Source organism: Dermacentor silvarum, chromosome 1, assembly GCF_013339745.2.
Source record: "Dermacentor silvarum isolate Dsil-2018 chromosome 1, BIME_Dsil_1.4, whole genome shotgun sequence".
NCBI classification, from domain to species: Eukaryota; Metazoa; Arthropoda; class Arachnida; order Ixodida; family Ixodidae; genus Dermacentor; species Dermacentor silvarum.
Window position 1 is genome coordinate 20,894,585 of NC_051154.1, and position 16,690 is coordinate 20,911,274.

Below are 16,690 nucleotides of genomic sequence, written 5' to 3' on the forward strand. Positions count from 1 at the left end.
GTCTCATCTAGCTTGTGAGCTGCTTTGGTATGATATACTCCATAATATATATGTATCTCTCTCTCTCTCTCTCTCTCTTTTTTTTTTTTTTTTTTTGCTTCAGAGATAAAATTTCGACGTAGACATGTTATGTGCCTTTATTAAAACATTTGCGGCTGCACCTCCTCGGAGATGTAAACAGCTGTGTAGATGTCCTATTGAAATGTCCGGGGCAACAAGTTTCTCGGCGTCGAACGCGTCTGTGTGCAAAGTGACCCTATAGGCACTGCGCTTCGAACAAGCAGCCTGTAATTTCTTCGTGCTGCGTAGTGTGGGAGCGATAGGCTAATGATGATGACGGTCTTGTGTTTGCGCAGACACTGGAGGAGAAGGATCGCAAGAGTCAGATGGTGAAGGAGCAGCTGATGCGCGAGCAGAGGTTCCTCAAGCGGCGGCTGCACCACCTGGACGGCTGCTCCTCCCCGCCCAGCCACAAGAGGCGCAGCGTGAGCGAGTGCAGCTCCGGATCATCGTCGTCGCGCTCGTCCACCTCGGAAACCGGTCAGTCAACCGGCTCCTCGCAGCGAGTCCCCGATGCTCGGCCCGCGCTTCGAACCTTTCTGTCGGTTTCGCTTCAAGCTGCGCCACAAAGGCCGGATACGCATAAGCTATACGTATACTCGAGAAACGGCCTCGTGCGTTCAACGATGTCGCGTCAATCACCGTGCAAAGATGCAAGTCACAACAAAACAGCAGCGTCATTGTTTGTTTGGCGTCTATGGCTTATTTTTTCAGGAGTTTCCTCTATTGCTTGTGGAACCCAATTGGGCGCATATCGTTGTCTGAGAAGAGTAAACAAAGGTTTGACGCGCTTCTCGTCCCTTCGAACGCCCGCCTATAGCCTATCTTTTGAGAAGACAACCGCATTCTCGAAATATGTCTCGCAATTCCTTTGAAGTTATTCGCCCAGCGAAAGTAATGGTGAATGTACAGGGTCGACCACATCTAAGGTGAACACCTCATTAGTATTCAAGACATCATATAAGCTGATGTTCAGTGCATAATTTTAAAAAATAATTGTTGTCTTTATATCGACACCATGATTACATATCGTATAACGAACATTTCACTCGTGAAGTAGAATAAACGCTGAAGTTTTACCGGCTTGAATACTAATGGGGTGTTCACCTTAGATGTGGTCGACCCTGTACACACAACCACATAGCGCATGCAGCGACGACACCCGACGGGTGGTCACCACAACTGCGCACATCACGCCTCACCGATTATAGAAAAAGGGCCGAAAGCGATAACTCATCCTTGGAGTGGGACCGACGGCATACACTATACCGCAAGTTTTATCACCAGCACGTTTTTCTTTTCCTTTTTTTTGTTTTTTTGTTTAATCTGATCGTTTTTCCCGCTCTTCTGTCCTGCTGGCCTCAGATATATGTTTGACCCGTTTTCTGTAATCGGTGTGAGGCGACGTATGCACTTGTTCCTTGCCATGGAATGCTGCTGCTGCACGCGCATGTGACGGTGTGCTGCAACACGTTCGTTTGGCTCCGTATGTAAGCTCTGGTTGATTGTAACTCCCGTTTTGTGCGCGCTCGCGGTTCGTGCTCGGGTCTACGGCGTCTTGTTTCAACTTGTTTATTTTCATAAGCAGATCCATGAAGCTGTGTTTGACGAACGTGATTGTAAATTCCCTATTTGGGGCGTCGTTTAGGTTCCTAACTAAAGGTTACTGTTTGGTGAACGTAACCGTCTGTAAAGTCTTCATTCAGAGCTGTTGCTCATTTAGACAGCGCTGTTGCTGTCTTACAATCAGCTCATTGCCGCCTATAGCTTTATTTTTGCTATTATTGGTACATTTAATTATTTATGTATTTATTTATTTATTTGTGCTTGGCCTCTGTTCAAGAGATGTGGGCCGTGACACGGACGGTCCTCCCAATTCCAGGGTGCAAGCTCTTTTTCTTTCTATTTTTTTTTCACCCTCTTCCGTGATACTTAATGTGTGCAAGGCGAAATGCCCATTCCCTTGGTGGATCAGAGGCTTGGTGGTGGTGTGGCGTTCCGCTGTTGAACACGATATCGATACCCCTCCGCGGCGGCCGCATTACGTCGGGGCCTGTACGCAGAGGCGCTCGTGGGCCGAGCTTAGATTTCACGATAAAGGACCCCGTGTGGGCATAATTAATCTGGAGCTGTCTGCTGCGACCTTTCTCATTGCCCTTGTGTTGCTCTGGGACATTGAACCTCATCAACAAATAAATAAAGAAGTAATCGAACCGCGGACGAATACTGCGAAAATTCGTTTTTGCGTTGATTCGTTCTGCACGTTCTTGCGTTGCACCCTTTAGACCAAGGCCGGCCCAGCACCGCCGTTACAGCGCTGTGGTGTAGCAGCGGTTGAAGTAGAAAGGTTCCGCGGTAATCTACGTTCTTGTTTGTCCGCTGCTCTACCGGATAAGAGAAAAGGGGGCGAGAACCTTTTGTTCGCTTTAACACAAACACTGCATGGCTGCTCAGGCTAGCGAAATATCGCGGGCATGTGCAGGCGCAAGGGTTGAACCCTGCGTGTAAACCCGACTGGCACAGACGAGTTGCTTTCTTGGGCGCTCGCAGTGTCTGCTGCCGTATCGTTGGTCTGTTTACTGATACGCTATTCTGCGTAGCACCCGTGAAGCCCGCCACCATTGTTCGTCGGATGGTCGTTCATGCAGCTTCTTCTTTCCTTCGTCGTATCTTACGCACTGCGATTGGCCGGCACCACACGCGCCATCGTGTTTGTACGATGGGCCAGTTTGCGCAGCGAAGTGCCTTGTTATGCTGCTCGTCGCCGATTCTGTACAGCTCTTTGCCTTGATGTCGAGTGCCCGCGCTTTCCTGCTCCTAAAAGAACTAAATGTTATTTCTTGAAACACCAACCGACCACCAAAACGTGTATATATATATATATATATATATATATATATATATATATATATATATACGCAATTTCTTGGATACGAAACTGATCGCAAACTAGCTTAGTTGATACACTCGACAAGTGTGTCAGGTTATATGTTGAGCGAGTGAATGAGAAGCTTTGTTGGTCGATAAGAAAAAGGAGACTTGCAGTGCTCGACATGGTGCTCGCACACGACTGGCGCTAAACATTGCAATGGTACAACCGGTCTCCGAAGCCCGTTGTGCTAAATGAATTCGACAACACGCAAAAAAGAGAGAGAGTAAAACTCGGCGAAACGGCAGTGCCAAGCGCGTTTCGCTGTGCGGACTTTTTGAGCGCGCATGTGCGACGCTTTTATTTATTATTCATCAAGTGCCGCGCCGACACTCCGACACTTTAGCCAGACAAGAGGGGCCAAAAGCCTGCTCAGCTTTGTACATTTTTCTTTTTTCTCAGTTAATAATCGCCAGACTGTACCTTTAAAAGGGATCTAGCCAGGCTACTGTGGCCATTGATGATGCGCACGAATGCAATTTTTGAAGGGTTTTCGAAAGCGACAGTATCTGTGATCGACTACTAAACGAAGCCTCTTGTAGCTGCAGATGTTTGCTCGCGCCCCACGAATGCTCCTAGCCGGCCGCTCTCGGCTTCCCAGCAGGTGTAGGGTGTCGCTTGCGGTGTTGTGAGTGCAGATGGAAGTAGGGCGGAACTCAGGCGCGGCCTGAAGGCCTCCGCGCGCGATGAATCTGTCATGTACAGAGGTGAGCAGCGTTGTCTAGAACGCGGTAACGGCGGCTTCCGGGGCTCTCCGGAGCCAGCCAGCGACTTCTGACGCTAGCTGCTGGGTCCGACGTCTAACGGTAGGTGCTGGGTACGTTTGGGCCCAGCAACTCCCGTTAGACGTCGCTGGCTGGCTCCGGAGAGCCCCGGAAGCCGCCGTTACCGCGTTCTAGACAACGCTGCTCACCTCTTGACACACCGCCAAACACGTGTTCGCTCGCTTGCATTGAGTGTGACCCTGACTATGTTTGCAACGTTTCGACACGTCTAGCTTGGATGAAGCCGGGGAAAACGACTCAAGCCCCGTCAGACACAAGGCGCGATTGGTCTGAGTTCACGAGCAGAAAGCTAAGCAATTTGCCAGCTTCCTTTGCAGTTGTGTTCAAATGCACGTGGAGATTGCTCCAGAGAAACGGCTCCCACCCTTGGTCTGTCGCTCCGTCTCGTCACTTCTCACGGTCCCCTTTAATTCTTCCTCTCAGCCACACTGTCAGTGATTGTGTTCCCTGACCAAGTATCGATAAGACGATATAGGCGTATCGGAATCGAGAGCAGACACTGATCGCGGTTATTCACGGACGTAACAGACATTGATGACGGAATGGTTTACACGCTCTTTCTGTCCAGTTTAAGGTGTCAGGCGTAGTCTGTATCAGCAGTGACACACCATCAGTAAACGGAATTACGGACTCTTTTCGCTCACTTCAAGAACGTCGTCGTTGTATTCAGTATTCGAGGTCCGAGACATGCTCAACCACGACGTAAACTGCCACATCGTGCATGATGCATTCGATGGATAGGTTACTGCGGAGGCACGTTCCACAGGTTTCCGGTTTCAGCATGTTTATCGCGGTGACTTACAATAGGCTATGCCTGATGGGCTATTATGACGGATGTGACTGACGCTTCACAATGGGCTATGAAGGATGCCGCAGTGAAAAGCTCCGAATTATTTTTCGCGCACTGTTTTTTTTTTCTTTCAAGTGCGCCTAATTTTAAATAAGAGAGCGTTTCTTGCATTCCACCGCCATAGGAATGCGGCTGCTGAAGTCAGGAATCGGATCCGCGACTTCATGCTCAGCATCTGAACAGCGCCAACAAGGACGGACAGACACATGCGACGGGACAAGCGCTTCTCTCCCCGCATGTCTTTCGCGCTGTGTTATGATAAGATACACCAACTCGCCCCACTGAGCTTTGTCATGTTCAGCAGGAAAAGGCCGTAGGCCACCAAGCCTTGCACCGCGCAGCGGGTTACCTAAAGATAACGGAGTGTTTGGCTGTGCATCGCTGAGCAAGTACATACTCTGCTCGCAATCTCAGCAGTTACGCCCCGGCTACACGCGTTCTAACGCGACAGCGTTAAGGGCCCCGTGTCGCACAAAATCCGGCGTCGGCGTGGATGTCGGCGTCCGTGGCGGAGAAAATCATCCCCAACCACCCCGGCCGCGCAGGCCCTCCACGTGGTGCAGGGTTTTGGTGAACAAAAATTGAATTTCTCACAGTGAAATCCGTCAGAAAAATGGTAAAGTACGACGGTGGCGTCGGATTGTAATTTGAATGTACGAGAAAACATGCTTCTGTTACGAGGCAACTCAAGCACAAACCCCTTTTCCAGCATTTCTACCATACCAACACGGTGCGCACCGCTCGGGTACTTGCGAAAGCGCTATCCAAATGGCGCTCGCATCCTCGGCAGGTCAAATTGTGACTTCGCCTGCCTAATGCGTTTTGGACACGCGCGCGCGTCGAGGCAATAGCAAACAATTAATAAAATAATAAAAAAAAGGTGCTAGGGCCTTCACATTTTAATATAAGACGACTTATATTGCCTCTGGAAAAACGTCTTCCCAGCAATGTTTAAAAGTGAAGCCGACTTTAAGGGGATCGGTGTAAGCTTGGTCTTTGTAAGCTGGCTTTCCCACGTTCTGTGTTGCAGTGATGCCCACTGAAATAAAAATGCGATGCGAACGGGGCCCGATAATGCTATTGCGTTCCACTCTTAAAGGCGAAGCTTAAGCGTCCTCCAATTTTTTCCAGTGTCGGCACCTTGTATACAAGCAGGGGCATGTGGTGGCCGTGTATGCGTCCACTACGATGACGAGGGCTAATCGTCTAACGGATGAGTCTTGTGCAGCTTCACTATTTTCCAGTCGTCCAGACTGTTCATGTTCATCGGCACGTCAAAGGTGGCTGAATTTAGCATTTAATAGAACACGAACGGGAGGGATAGACAATACGACGACTCGAGCCGCCGTCTTCTGTGCTGTCCGTGCTCTTCTCTCTTTTTTGCTGACACCTGACCAACCCGCCCTGATGCCACCTTATAGACCGCGGCGCGTGATCGGCAATGCATTCCTCGCTTCAAGGGACGATTGACAGACGTGCAGGTCGGTCGCCACTATGCATGAGTATAGCGTATCGATATAAAACATTTCGTCCTCTGAACATACGCTGAGTTTCGCCGTATCGCGGTGCGCACCTGCATGTGCCAAGTTATGTAACTGCGTCTTGGAACTGGTGCCCGAGTGTGTGTCCCGGGCCCCGTAGTTGCCATGTATGGCGTGCGTAGCCGCGCTTGGGGCTCTCACACTGCAGCCTAGGCCACCGCAACCCGCCTCTAATCTTTCCCGTTTGCGCAGCGGCGCTATTAAAAGTTTCCGGGCGAAGTGCCATCCTCGTGTGGGAGAGCTTGGCCGACTGACCTTGGCGCCGGGCACGCTCGGTTATATACGTGCTCGTCACTGCGTCCGATCGACGAGCGATATTTGGGAGGACCGTTCGGAGGCCCGCGGAGCACGTTACCGCTCAATGGCTCGGTGCAAAAATTACTTCCAGCACCGGCGATGGGATGAAGAGCGTCGGACGTTCGCATTGCGTAAACTGCTTACTTTGGCACCTGGTCCAGATTCTAAGAAAAGGCTTGAGGGTTTAGGATACGGGCTTAGCCACTCGGTCTTGTGACGGTTGCGATGCCACTGCTGCGCCATTGTTCTAGGGCACGCGCGACAACTTTTCATGGATTGCCGTAGGCAACTTACGCTGTGTGATCGCGCTGACAGGAGGCAGTGCTATACCATGTGCTTCACGTTGTTCCCTGGTGCTTGTGCGCATTGGCAGAAAAAAAAATAATATTCCCAACGTCCTAACGGCCGTGATCCGGGCGTCGCTGTCACGCGAAAGTGGCCTGCTTCTAATTACTTTGTTTCGAGAATGCATTTCAGTGATGAAATTGCGCAAAATCATTGGTGCACTACTTCTGGCCCTAAAGCCTGCCATTGGCGTTGGCAAGCCGTTGGTAAGCGTGATATGTCGCTTGCACGGTTTTCGCGCGTGTTTCGTATTTCTCTTTTCGCCGCGGCGTTGTTGACCCAATGCTCATGAATCGCCGGTGGCGGGGAGCAGGGCACTTTTCCAAGTGCCGGTCGCGCTGCGATGCCCTGCCGGTCGTACGCGGCGGTGACAAAGCCTCCCCCTACTCGAGTTGCGCGCGGGGGCAATGCACCTCTGTCGGCTAGAGGAAAAAACTCCCCGGGGCTCGACTATGCCGCGCGGCGGCGGGGGCGGCTGAGTCACGTCGGGGAGCCGCCTCGCATGCACGCTGCCGTGGGCCCCACGGCACCACGCCTACACGGTCCGCCTCTGCGGGACCGGCTTGCGGAGATATCCTAGTCGGAATACAAAAATTCTGTCCATACCGCCACCAAGGTGGTCGAGCTCATCGCCACGAGGGGCGCTGTGCGGCTCTCGGAGTAGTGCCCAAACATTATTGCAAAAATTGTAGCGTTGTCACCTTCTGCTTCCGCGAACCTTCGGGCTGATGCATGCTTGTGGGTGTAGGTGGTGCTTTGGGAACCTTGTTGGGGCATGCGTCTATGCTTGCTCCGCCGTTGGGCTTAGTGCCGCAATAGACTGATACTTCATTTAGCACATTCGAAATCGCGTACGTGTGTTCTCCTTTTTGCAACTTTTATTGTTCTCTTGATATTAAATTCAGCACTAAAATTGTTATTGGCACAGTCTGTTGCACTTCGAAGGCACATAGTTATGGTGTCAGGCTGTGGAAAGGTTTCGCAATATTGGGCATGCATTGCCTGCGGAACACAGCGTTAAATAATTTACCGTGGGATCATTTATTTTTGTCATTTGTGCTGCAGGTGTATACCTACTACTGTTATGAGCGATAGCTAGAAGCTCAATTCATCACTGGGCTTAGATTCTGGCTCGTCCGTTAACCTTTTTGGTTGTTACATAGGCTATGCGCGGCCATTATATAGTGGCATCATACAGCCCTCTCGAAGCCAAATTAGACGAGATGGAAGGGGGTCTGCAGAACAGTGAGCAGTGTAGCGTGTCTTAACGATTGTCTCCTTATGACGTCATTCCCGTCAGTGCCGAGCGTGTCACGGTGGTGCGCTCATTGAGCTTAGGTAGGCAGATCACTGTGCTCTTGCTGTGACTGAGGGCACTCCGCCGTGAAGTTAGTCACCGATGTGTATGCGACTTCTCCCACTTTTAGTGGCGTCACGATTGCGGCAGACGACGTTTGCGAACGCAGGAGAGAGCCGAAAATAGACTGTTTTAGTGTGCTGTTGACGCGCCAGCCACCCATGTAATGGCGGTAACCGTTTGCTAAAGCACGCTAACGTCCGAGCGCCTGCGTAACTGTGCGCAGATTGCACGCACTGGTACCCAGTTGCGCACTAGATATCGCGGTGGGCATGGTTAGCTAACGTGTCTTCGTTGCCAGCTCGAAAGTGCGTTGCGAGTGAGGCATTGAGGACTGAACTACGGAGAAAGTGTGCATTGAGAATTCACTTGTGCAGCCCGAGGCTCCGGCAATTCTTCACGAAAGGGAAGTAAGCGATAGTGTTACGTCATTTCCAGTGTGTGGAGGTGAACCAGCGTGCCGTAACGCCACTTTCGGCAGAAGAGTCCTGTCGCAGCTCGTGTCTCTGGTACCGGTGCGGATACACTGAAAGTGGCGGTTGTAAATAGAAAGGAACGGAGTGCGACCATCTGCTGGGATAGTCTATTAGAATCGACATCATGCGCTAGCAATAGCATAGAACTAAACGCATTTTCTCGGTACTTGTTTCAAAGAGGGTGGCTCCGCGTAATACGCTCGTACGGGAAAAAAAAGCTTGTTTGATATCCATCGGTCCACATTGCGTTCGCGAATGCACCTACGGAATTTCTTTTTTCGTGAGCTGTGGCCGCTTCCGTTATGTCGCCCAACGCATTGCAGCGTTCATTATGTTATGACAAGGCGGATATTTATTGGTTTGTTGCATCGCAGTGTTCAGTGGTGTACTCAAACGCGGATCTGTCGGACAAGTTTAAAAGGACGCCGAACGAACGGACTGTCACGTCTCGCGGTACCACAGTTCACCGTGGGCGCTGGTCAGAGTGGAAAACGTTTCCTGGTGTTGCGGACGTGATTAGCCACGGTGCTGAGGAGACGGTGACTTCATGCCAACGCGACCACCAATGGCGCAGCTTTGGGCGAGCTCAGGGCCCGTTTGTGAAGCTCTAGGGGATTCAGGGACGCTTTTTCTCCCCCTGAGGCTGCAGGCGATTGCCGAGAGAGCCCGTATATTTAGCTCCCGCGGCGCGCCACGCAGGAGTGGGGCATCGCAGGTGGAAGGATGCTTTCCACTGGGCGCCCATTTATCGGGACCACCCCAGATATTTTGCGAAGAAGCGCTTTCAGTACCATCAATCGTTCCCAACTTGCTTAAGTTGTTCTAAGTGTTTCAGAACTCTTGCTTCTTCACACAGACGTCATGACCCAGAACGGACGGAAAAGTGACACTAATGTATAGAACGTTGACCTTGGCCTGCGAGCATAGCGGAGTAGTATCTCGTTTTTTGCAGTCGATAAGCTTACGCGCGAGCAAATCGGGTAACTCGACGGTGAGCGATTCTGAGCTGGAACTTGTGACAACACAGACTTTGCTTGGCAAGCAAAGGGAAGGGCACACACTGTGGGCGCGTTTGTCTGACTTGCTTGTTTACGAGCCGCCAAGTGCAGCGACCGTGTGGCGAAGGAGATTGATGGAAGAAGCCTTGCGCGGAGGTCGTTCGCCCTCCATCAGGGCCCACTCGGGTTTTGCGCCAAGGCGCCGCGCCACCTTGCTGGCCGGCCAATCCGCGCTCGCCGGTGCCGTCACTTTGCGACCGCTGAGGCCTGGGCCTTACGATTTTGTGGTTCGGAGAGAGCACCTCAGTGAAAGCATTGTGTGAGAAAATTCAGGCTCTGCGTTCCACATGCTGCACTGGCTTTCTTAGGTCCACCTAAGGTCTTAGGTTAGTGGGTTAGTTACGTTATAATTTCTAATATCCCTTACTTTCTTCTTGTTGATCAGTTTCAACAGTTCAGCGAATTCTATCTGATCTCTCGAGTTTGCCACTTTCATGTTTTGTCGTTTCTTTATTAGGTCCTTTGTTACTTGGGAGAGCTTGCGTACTGTACAGTACAGTACCTACTTACCTACTATCAGTATATTCATACATATATACAGGGTGTCCCAGCTATCATCCAGCACGATATTAAAAAAGAGGAACGGCGTTACCCGAAGCAAACCTAGTGCGTATTGTTTCCCGTACAGGGGAGTAGCCTCCAGTAATTTTTTCGTTACTGGGATTTAATTGGGTTATTGTAATTAATTATCTAACTCGAGGAGTAGTCCTAATTATCAAAGTGTCAATAGAAAGTTGTAGAGCAAGATGAAATACTCCCGATACAGCTCTCTGTTGCTCAATACGTGTTACATAGATGCGTTTTTCCGAGTGCGCAGAATTGCCGCGCGACTGGCCGCTAGAGGCACTTTGCGTGCATTTGCGGTCTTCTTTCACGCTCGGAAAAACACTTTTATGTAGCGCGTATTGAGCAACAGAAAGCTGTATCGGTAGCTTTCATGTTGCTCTACAACTTTCTCATTGATACTTCGATAATTAGAACAATACTTCTAGAGTTAGATAATTAATTACAATTACCCAATTAAATCCCAGTAACGAAAAATTACTGGCAGCAACTCCACTGTACTGGAAACAATACACACTAGGTTTGCTTCGCGTAACGCCGTTCCTCTTTTTTTTAATCGTGCTGCGTGATAGCTGGGACACCCTGTATAATTTCGTCATTTTAGAAGAACACATAACAGCTTCGCTGGTCGTCCTTCGTCATAGAGTGGAAGGGCACTATGTTTTCTCACCCAGAGTGCGCACGTGTGCGATCTGTGCTGTAAGCGGTTTTTACTGTGCTGAATAGGACATAAGGCGTGTTTGATTGACGCCTCCAGAGAGCTGTGTTTTGTCGTGACTGCTGTACTAGATGGCTCGAGGAAAGAACGTGTGTTATCTGCGCCAGAGTGAAGAGCCCCGTAATGAGTTCGTTAGATGCTTTACGGCATGTTGTTGTCCGTAGGGTAGCGTGCCTTTCGCACCACTTCCCCCAACTGACAGGCCTACTTCATTTTGCAACCGTGCTCTGGCACCTTTGTTGAAGCTGCCGTGTAACACACTTGGCCGCCACCGCTGGGGCGCCTTCTTTACCGCGTATTGTTTGATAGGCACTTTGTACGCGAGCGGCGTATTCTGTGTCGGGAAAGCGAACTGTGTCGATGGTGTCTCGCACGGGGCACGCGTAGCCGTTGACTGACGGCGCACTTTGCTCTTGTTTGCCCCGCTGCAGATGAAGTGGACATCATGGGCTACAACAGCAACCAAAGTGACACGGACGACCACAGCAGTATCCAGAGCATGACCAGCGACGGCGGAATGGCCATTTCGACCAAGAGGCTCTGTCTAGTGGAGGAGCACACCGTCTAGGCCTTCGCCGCCCTCTCCTTCATCAACACCGACGACTCCGGCCCGTTCCCCTTGGCACAAACCGACCCACCCCTGTGTGACCACGTTCTCGCTCTTCGCCTCTCTTTCACACCCGAGCACCATGCGACATGGGGGGGGGCTCGCCTCCCCCCCCCCCCCCTACCAGAACTGCCCTCTCCCCTTTTGCCTACCCCTCTCCCAACCTTGCCTACCAGAACGCCGGCCGCATGATGTGCACCGTGTGAACTCCAGGACCAGCGGCTGGTGCAGCGCGCTCACCACCCCGTCCCCTTCCCATGGCATAGCCCTCGTTCAAAACCACCCTGCTAGAGTTACAGCGAACAGAGAGATGTGTGTCCAGTAATAACGCCGGTGCAGCGGTCTGTCCGAAGAGCCACCGCTGCGAAGCAAGCAATATACCGTTTCTACTGTTGAAGCCGCGGGCCTCGGTGGACAGCTAGCCACACTTTCGCGCTTCTATCCACGATGCCTGTGCGAGAGGAGAGAGAGAATGCGAGTCGGTGGGGGGTCTCGGTTAAGTTTTTTTTTTTTTTTTTTTTTTTCTGTCCTCTTTTCTCGCGCGCTGTTTTTGCTTGTTTTCGTTTATTCTGTTGCTGTCCGCCTCCCCGCACACCCCTCCCACTGTGTTGCGTCCTTCCTGGCAATGCAATATGTCAGCTGAGCATCTCTGGCACATCCGAATTACGCCTCCGTGTTGACCCGCATTTTTTCGAGGGAAGGAAGGAAAGGAAAAGAAAATCCGTGGTTTCGAGGTGTGCCGATTTTGAGGGGCGGCAACATTTTTCTTTCTCTCCCTTTCTGTCGTAAATACAAACTATTTATTTGCAATATTTCGTCGTGAAAGGGCATGCGTATGCATGTGCGTGTGTTTGTGTAGACTCACTCGTGCGCGTTTGTCCGAGCGTGTTTGTGTGCATGTACGTCAAGTGTGTATTTGTGCGAGTCTGGCGAGGGAGTCACGCTTTCTTGTTTAGTCGAAAGAAACAAAAAAAAAAAAAATGTTCATATACGGACTTCAAAATGTGAGCACCCCAGTGTTGCGCACTCTATATTTTTATTTATTATTTTTGCGATGTTTTTTTTTTTTTTTTTTTTTTGGAGGGTACGCAGGTCATGTGTCTTTTGCCTATTATTATATACACCCTCGTGCGTGTGGCTGAGTATGTGTGTCCAAAGAGAAACAGGGTGAGAGTTGTTATATATGGTTGTGTGGACGAGGTCGATCTGGCTTCTGCACGTGGGGCTTGCAGTGGTTTTTATTTTTCCTGCACCTTCCGTCAGAGGCATCTAGCGACGATTTTATTGTACATTCTTCCTTGTTTTTATTCTCGGCCTGGGGTTAGCACATCTCGCATATTTTTTTTTTCCCTCCATCACCATCTTCATCGTATATATATATACAATTTTTTTTTTTCTGTTCTACGCGCAAACACTAGAGGGTGACTTTGGCTGACACCCCGAGAAAGTTCCAGTTGAGCGCAAAATGCTTCCTGCGATCCCTGCCTTTTAAGTGCGTATCGTGCTGTCACAACGAACATCGGTTGTTGTCTCGTAGTGTGGGCAGCGTACGGCTCGCACCACTCGCTGTCAAATCCACGCCCGCTGCTGCTCTTACGTTGACCCTCTGAAGTCTCCATTCGAGCCGCTCTTACGGCCGTTGCAGCCTGGGGCCACGTCCACGCTTACATTGTTCTGCGGGCACTAAAGGTGTTGCCGAAGATGTAGCAAATGAAGGTCATCGGGCGTCTGGGTACAGCCAGGTGCGGCCTGTGTCGTCCATTTCCTACATTTTCGTTCTTGTGGTGGTGCCGTTACACAATTGATGCGCAGGCCCGCGGTCGAGGAGCAGTAGTTGGCTTGGAAGTTTCATTAACGATGTCTATCCCCGTGATTTTTTTTTTCTATTACAAAAAAAAAAAAAAAAAAACATCTTTTCGCTTCATATTTGGCAGCGGTCGTGGTAGCAAGTCGTTGGGCTCGCTGCGCTTTTTCGGGTGTCAACCGGCGTCGCCGCTCGAGGAGACTTGTGTACCTTGCCGGTGAAAGAGCGTCGTGGTCTCGCTTTCCCGCGGAAACGTCAAGAGAATGGCGGCAGGTTTGATCATTCACATGCATTTCTGGAGGCAGGTCTTGCATCCGTCGCAGTGCGGGATCGTTAGGGAACAACTGCATTCTCGCGGGGACGACTCCCGCTCGCCGCCCCGAGCGGCCATCCGAGAATCAGTATTGCGACGCCGAAACTGCGCGTCTGCCACCCATGTACCTGGGACGCCTGGCGAGCGTCGTCGCCGCGTGCTCCCCAGCAGGCGTGTGTGCACCTTCCCGTTCCGTTGTGCGGTTTTGCACAATTGGGTTTCGCTGTGCTTTTTTTTTTTTTTTTCATTTTTTTTTTCTCGCCTGTGGCTGCGCTTCGACGTGAAATAGCCTCCTCGCATTTTTTCCCAGTGATCTTTCTCTTCCGGCGGCTTCGGGTCGCCGCAGGCCGGTGCGAGTCCGCTTTGACTGGAGCGTCCTCCGAGGCAACGCTTTTCCAATTTATTTTGCCGCTGCCACCCAGCCGCACAAGAGAGTCTTCTGCGAACAAAGTGTAGCGCCTGTTCTTTGTTAGTTTTTGTTTCTCCGGGTGTTCGTTCTTTAATCCTTTTTTATCCTCGCAGTACCGTCACACGGGCGCTTTCACCACCCGTTGTCATTCAGCGAGTCGAGGCAGACGTTTTGAAAGGCGTTGCCTACCGGAAGGTTATTTTGCTCGCAAGCGAAGCAGTCTCATATTGTTTTTTTTTTTTTTTCGGTTGACATTTTAATTGGTCGACGCAGTGTCGAAGGGTGCGTCCCAGTGAACGCTTTTTGCGCGGCGCTCGAGGCATTCGGCTTCGCGTTTCGGAAAGCTCTTGCCCCCTCCGCCGTTTACAATCCCGATGTCGCCGACAGTTTGTCTTGATGCAGAAGTGCGTGCGAACGTAACCTATGGGCATTATTCGCACCAAATCGCATACGCCGCCTCCGAAACGCCCGAACGTCGTCCCGCCCAGCAGGCATTGTCAAGTGTTGCGCATCCGTCATTTCGTGCGACCCCGTGGTTTTGTTTTCGTTTTTAGTTGTGTTGTCCCGGTTGTCAGCCGACAAGTTTCCCGTCCAAAGGAGAAAAAAAGGTCAAAAAAAGAGGAAAAGAGCAAGGAAAGTTAAAAAAAAAAACTTTTTTCGAGTGAAAGAGCAAAGACAAGCCTCTTATTCCAGTCGACCATGCGTCGGCAGGTTCTTGGACAGCCGGTTGGGAAGAACGAAAAAAAAAAAAAAAAAAGAATCTCGGCCTCCCGGCCTTCAGTACAAAGTCCGCCTGCTCTCGCATAGTGGTTAATTTCCCTTATTTGTTGTCCTCTTTGCCACACACGTCCTCGCAGCTAGACGTGCAGCCGTGTCCGAGTGATTGGAAGGCGGTCTGCCTCGCCGCTTCGTGTAGCCTCGGTTGGCGCACGGCTCGGAGCGACGATGCCTGATGTGCGTTCGCCGACGCCTTCTCCACATTTCTTCCCATGCCGTTGAGATACTCCCGAGGAAGCGCTTTATGATGGCTGTCGTGTGTGGTGTGGCGAACAGAAACGCAGATTGGAAACGGAAGCGGTGGTTCGTTTTCCGATCGCCATTCAGCAGGTCTCCGCGATTCCTGCCTGTGCGTGGTTGTGGGAGCGAAGCCCGCCGAGTGCCAATTGCGATGCAGTAGGCTCCAGAATCGTGTTGGACACGTTTACATTGTTTGTTTGTTTTTCTTGTTTTTCTTCTGTTTGGTGACTGGCCGCAACGTACACCCCGTTGTGAGCGGATGAGTGAGTAGCTTGCCCGCCGCGTAGCGTGTGTTGTGCTTGCGCGTGGTTTAGCGTGGTCTTGTGCTGTCCAAGCGGGCCCCTTGTAGGAGGCCTTTGCAGGTGTTTTACTGCTGACTTGACGCGAAGGTTTCCTTGAAGGAATATGACGAGGCGCGAAGCCCGCTTTGCTCGCGAAAGACCTTCTTTCGAGCATTTTTCGAGCCTCTTTTTTTTTTTTTTCCTGAGCACCCAAGTTCCTTCTCGTTGTGCTGCTTTTCTGACACGGCGCTAAGCCTATTGCTGCGTTTGTATTCTTTTATCCGCTTGACTTGGGGAAGGTCCTTGTTCTTTCCCCGCGATTCTTAGGCTTGACGATTGCTTTGCATGGTTTTTATCAAGTGTCTGCTGCCATGGCTTCTCTGACATTCAAATCGAGTAGTAGTCATTTTCCAAGGATCTCGAGCACAGTTTTGCGATGTTCCTGCAACAAAACAAAGTTATGTACACACACACACACACTCCTTCCCTGTCCACCTCTTCCGTCTCCCCTTCCGCGCGCCCGTATGCTGTGTGTTTAGAATCTGACTGTAATAATATGTACATAAAATGGTAATATAATATATATATATACATAATATATATGTATATATATATACGTACATATATATATATATATTTATAATGAATGTCTATAGAAGCAACTGTGAGGCAAGTACAATGAAAGAACGCGAGCGTCTTTTTTTTTTTTTTCTTTTTTTTTTAACCTGCTTTGTGATGAGCATCTCTGTGTTTTGGGTGAGCTCTCCCGACCCCACAATCACGTTGTGCACGGGCGCATGACGCCCGCCTTGGCCGCGCTTCGGGGGTCCCCCTTCTCTAAAGAGTAGTGCGTCTTTCAGAATCAACTTTCCTGTACATACTTCATGTGTCTATACGATGTTATTCTGTTTCATTTTTCCTAAAATAAAACGTTATTTCACGTACAGTGCCTCCTGCCTCTTGCTGCTTGTAGCCACCTCTCCCACGCCAGCGCAGCGCGGCTGACGTCTCGTCAGTCGCACCGCGCTCGCTCTTATTACTTGGTTCCTCCCAAATTGCACGCTGCGCCCGCACCGCGCCACGTCGCCTTACGCCGTACGCTTCGTGTGTCCTTTTTCTCGCGTCCCGGCCTCTGCCTAGATCGGCCTTTCGGTGTCCTGGTGCGATGCACTGAAATTACCTTTAGACGTTGGTGTATACTCTCAGGACGCTAGCTCGTATTTTCGAAGGAAGCGCGCTGTATACAGCAGCATCCACGAATTTGACCTCTTAATTCGTG

At 50.7% G+C, this 16,690-nt stretch overlaps 1 protein-coding gene across 1 annotated transcript in view; it reads left to right on the plus strand.

Annotated features, from left to right (window-relative positions):
• Nucleotides 1-16,355, plus strand: part of LOC119457770 (max-interacting protein 1) — an 82,720-nt gene extending 66,365 nt beyond the window's left edge. Inside the window, exons 5-6 of the mRNA XM_037719469.2 lie at nucleotides 357-540; nucleotides 11,412-16,355. Of these exons, the coding sequence (XP_037575397.1) occupies nucleotides 357-540; nucleotides 11,412-11,548 (321 nt within the window). The 3' untranslated portion in view covers nucleotides 11,549-16,355. The remainder of the gene's footprint in view (nucleotides 1-356; nucleotides 541-11,411) is intronic.
• The last annotated feature ends 335 nt before the right edge of the window (nucleotides 16,356-16,690 follow it).